Below are 4,676 nucleotides of genomic sequence, written 5' to 3'. Positions count from 1 at the left end.
GTTTTTAGCCATCTAAAACTGGTTAAAAAGCAGACGACCACGGGAAACAGGTTGCAGCTACAGCGCCCGGGGAGTGGGCGGGACCCGACGCATGGGCGGGGCCGGGCCCGGCCAATGTCCCTTTGGGGATGGGGTTACGCGGTGCCGGCCGGGGTACAACACTTCCGGAAATCAGCGCTAGCGCTTGCAGAGGTTGGCTGCTGAGGCCGGGGGTGTGGCCTAGACAGCCCAGCGGAGGGCGCTGCGTGCCCGCCCAGCCAATGAGCGGCGGTTTTCCGCGGTGCCCCGCCCCTGCGCCTTGTGGCCCGACCCTCAGGAACACCAATCTGGACTCCGCAGGTCCTTTCTCCCTGGCCAATGTTCGCGCGCCTTCGCGCCAGACATGCCGTTCGTAGAGCTGGACACGAACTTGCCCGCCGACCGCTTGGCCGCAGGACTGGAGAAGCGGCTCTGCGCGGCCACCGCCTCCATCCTGGGCAAGCCTGAGGACGTGAGCATGGGCTAGGAAGCAGGGGGCGGGAGGCGGTTGGCGACCGAGGTAGAGCTCTGTCCGCGTCCGGCCTCTCCACTGCGACCCCGACTCTTTCGCGCTCGTCCGCCGCCCGCCAAGCTCTGACCTCTGGCTCTCCATGACCCACGGCCTCATCCCCACCTTTGCTCTGTGTCGCCTTGCCCAGTCGTGACCCCGACGTGCCCCAACGCTGATCCCGCGGGGCCGCCGCACTCCCCGGTCCTCCACACGATCCCGGTCTGTACCGGTCTCAGGCGAAACTTTTGTGTCCCCGCAGCGCGTGAACGTGACGGTGCGGCCCGGCCTGGTCATGGCGCTGAACGGCTCAGCAGAGCCTGCCGCGCAGCTGCTCGTCTCCTCCATCGGTGTGGTGGGCACAGCTGAGGAGAACCGCGTCCACAGCGCCCGCTTCTTCGAGTTCCTTACTAAGGAGCTAGACCTGGCCCAGGACCGGTGCGTAGGAGCTGGAGAGGACTCTTGGGACTGTTGCGCACTACTGAGGCCAGGGATCCGACCTCAGGGCTCCTCCTAAGGCTGGGGAAAAAAATAAATTCCTTACCCTGCCGAGAGAGAGGTTTGGTGCCTCAGGGCGCTGGTGGTGAGTCCACCTTGAGAGTGGGAGTAGAATTGTATGGGTGCCTGGCTCTGCAGTAGTCCCAGTGAACCTGGGCAGGGTGTGGCCTTTTGGACCTCAGGGCTTCCATCTGTGAAGCGGGAAGGCTTTTCTTTAACGGCTCCCTGGGGGCACTGCATGGATGGCAGTACACTGTACCTGACTTGGCACTTGGCACAGTAGGATGTTATTACCCTGACAAAACCATAAACACTTATATCTGCCTTCAGGCTTCTCCATGTCTTAGGAAAAAAATAGGAGTAATTTCCTAGAATTTCCCAAAGCTGGTCAGGACATACCCATGTCCTGAGGGTGTGACCTTTGGGCCTATGGTCCAACCAGGTCCCAGATGAGGTGCCATGGAGTAGTGGAAAGAGCATTGGCCTGAATGTCTGGAGACCTGGGAATGTCAGCTGGGGACCCAGACAAGCCTGGAAGTGAGGCTCTGGTTTGTAGCCTCCTCTTCTGTAGATGGAGGCACGGATTAGAAAATCCCCTGGAAGCCCCTACAGCTCCCAAATCTGGGATTCTGTGGCATGGTTAAAGCTTCTTCCTGGGTGAAAAATATCCCTGAGCCAAGTCCATGCCTATGAGAAACTAAGCGCAGGAGAAGCTTGAAAACCTTCCAGAATGGAGCCTTTGCTGGCCCAGAAAGGCTGGTGAAGAATGGTCACTTCCGGGGGATACTCAGACCTGGTCCTCGGGCTGGGGTGGTGGGGAATAATAATTCCAACAATGTTAACATGTAATTTGCCATGTGCCCCATACTCTGTAGGTAATTTACATTCATGATCCTTAGATATTTTGTTGCCCTCTTTATACCCCGCATGTGGACATGTCATCCTCATGAAGTGGATATCTCCATTATGCCTATTTACAGATGGGAAAACTGAGGTTGTCACATATACCTCCCCGGCTCCAGGCTATCCCAAGTATCCTGTTTCTTTACAAAGAACTTCCTATCACTTCATATTCACTCACTCCATAGACATCCTGGGGCAGGTGTTGTCCTGAGCCTGGCTTTCTTGAGCTAGGCTTTGAGAAAACAGCTGGCTGGTGCACTGCACGTTGCCCCCAGGGAGCCTGCAGTTTGAAAGAGAGAGCCCCCCCTCTGAACCCACAAGCTGAGCAGATAGTGGCCACAGAGGCTGCTCTGTTGAATGTCCTGGGTGGGTGATGATGTGCTATCACCATCCTGCCCCTAACATGCCTACGTCCAGGGTTGAGGGGAGAGTATTACTGGGGTGAGGCAAGCTTTCCAAGTGCCCGGTGGCCTAGGGCAGGCTGGCCTGGGAGCCCTTGGTGGGAGTACCTGGTGAGAGGTCTTGAAATGAAGCATTTGCCATGGAGTTGATGACATCTTTTTCTCTGTCTCCTGAAGGATAATTATCCGCTTTCTCCCTTTGGAGCCCTGGCAGATCGGCAAGAAAGGGACAATCATGACTTTTTTGTGATTGGCATGGAGGGCATCCAGGACATCTGTAAGCTGGCAGCCCCTTCCAGAGAGGTCTCCCGGCAGGGTGAGGGTCTGATGGATGCCAACTTCTGTCACCCCCACGTCCAGACATGCCTGTGACCTCACCTGACAAATAAACAAAAAAAGCTTTTGTCTCTCAGACATGATCTCTCTGCCTCCCTTTACTCTTCCCCAGCATTCTGGGCCACCCTGGGCAGCAAGGATAGTTTATCAGGTGGGGAACCTTAGGGAACATGGGAGGTGGGATGTTTCTGTCTTATACATTGGCTGCTCAAATCTGAGGTCTGCAGGGCTCAGCGTGCTCCATGCCCATGTTCAGGTTAGTGGGGAGGGGCTGGCAGCTGGTCTAGCCTGGGCTTTCCTGCAGACTATGCTGACCAGATGTTCTGATCCTCAGTCTTTTTTTCTTAATGTCTTTTTTTTTTTTTTAGGCCTGCACCTGTGGCATATGGAGGTTCCTAGGCTAGGGGTCTAATTGGAGCTACAGCTGCCAGCCTACACCACAGCCACAGCAACGCCGAGCTGCATCTGTGACCTACACCACAGCTCATGGCAATGCCGGATCGTTAATCCACTGAGCAAGGCCAGGGATCAAACCTGCAACCCCGTAGTTCCTAGTCGGATTTGTTTCCCCTACGCCACAACGGGAACTCCTATCCTCAGGATTGACAGTTCACTGCCCATGGACTGCTGTGCCTGGGAGGGGAGCAGTGGGGCTGGGCTTCAGGGACCTTCCCAGGACCCTGCCAAACTCCATGTCCCATAAATCTTGCTGATAATTCTGTTACTGTGTGCCCTGTGAAATCCATGGCCCAGGATGGCAAACCCGGAAATGGCTGTCTTTAGAAACAGAATGAGTAAGATCCCACCCCCTTATCTAAAGACCAAATCCTGCTTTGGCATTTCAGAGGATATACAGGTGGGGTGGGGGAAGCCTCAAAGAAGCCTCCTCAGTTTCCTTGCAGGTTTGGTTTTTTTTTTTTTGGTCTTTTTAGGGCTGTATCTGTTGCATATGGAAGTTCCCAGACTAGGGGTCAAATTGGAGCTGTAGTTGTCTGCCTATATCATAGCCATAGCACCTCAGGATCTCAGCTGCATCTGCGACCTATGCTGCAGCTCACAATAACGCCAGATCCTTAACCAAGTGGGGCCAAGGAATGAACCCACATCCCTCATGGATACTAGTCCAGTTGGTTTCCAACGAACCACAACGGAAATTCCATCAGTTTTCTTCCAGATGTTTGATGCTGAGTTTAAATCTCAGACATTTGTGGGCACTATGTTTCCCTACACAGTTAAAGCTTTCATCATCCTGTGCACCAATGAAATACCAAACAGATTTTTAGTCTATGCAGTCCAGGTGCATTTCCAAAGGAATGCACCTGTGCCTGGTCTTTGTACCTAACCAATGCCAAGTTCCTGCCCCTTGCTTCCCTTCCTGTTTCTGCACTTTTTCCTGCCAACATGAATGTCCCGCTTCTCAAAGGGACATGGGGAATGTTTGTGGGTTGAATGTAAATGAATGGTTGAAGTGCCCAAGGAGGGATTCAGGCCTAACCCTTGCCAGGGCCAGTCTGGTCTTCCCACCTCAATCTTTCATCACTGTAGTGACTGGCCCCTCCACCAGCTTGGCAGTATCTCTCCCCACTGTGCTCCTGAGCTTTGCTGCTTAACACCAGACTGCATGATGTTCCTGCATGGCCTGCACTCTTAACTCTAAACCCTTGCCACACAGCTTCCTGCTGCTTGGACCACCTTTATCTCTTTTTTTCTTTTTAAATTAAATTTTTTTTTTTTTCTTTTTAGGGCTGCACTCACAGCATATGGAGGTTCCCGGGCTAGGGGTCCAGTTGGCGCCACAGCCACAGCCACCCAAGACCCAAGCTGTGTCTGTGACCTATACCTCAACTCACGGCAATGCCAGATCCTTAACTCACTGAGCAAGGCCAGGGATCGAACCCACAACCTCATGGTTCCTAGTTGGACTCGTTTCCGCTGCACCACAACGGGAACTCCCGCATCTTTTTTTCAATTGTTTTACTTCAGAGCATCTTTCAGGGGGTGGGAGCTGCGTC

The 4,676-nt window shown here is 53.9% G+C and overlaps 1 protein-coding gene across 1 annotated transcript; it reads left to right on the top strand.

The window, feature by feature from the left end:
- Positions 1 to 344: 344 nt before the first annotated feature.
- Positions 345 to 2,747, top strand: DDT (D-dopachrome tautomerase). Its single transcript, NM_001243557.1, has 3 exons — positions 345 to 490; positions 789 to 964; positions 2,506 to 2,747. The coding sequence occupies exons 1-3, from the start codon at positions 383 to 385 to the stop codon at positions 2,576 to 2,578; spliced, it is 357 nt and encodes a 118-aa protein (NP_001230486.1). The 5' UTR covers positions 345 to 382; the 3' UTR covers positions 2,579 to 2,747.
- Positions 2,748 to 4,676: the final 1,929 nt, after the last annotated feature.

Source organism: Sus scrofa, chromosome 14 (genome assembly GCF_054392235.1).
Source record: "Sus scrofa isolate SSC_HxYL_T2T_F1_AM1 chromosome 14, Sscrofa_HxYL_maternal_Yorkshire_Landrace_v2.0, whole genome shotgun sequence".
NCBI classification, from domain to species: Eukaryota; Metazoa; Chordata; class Mammalia; order Artiodactyla; family Suidae; genus Sus; species Sus scrofa.
This window is presented reverse-complemented; position numbering and strand designations above follow the sequence as displayed.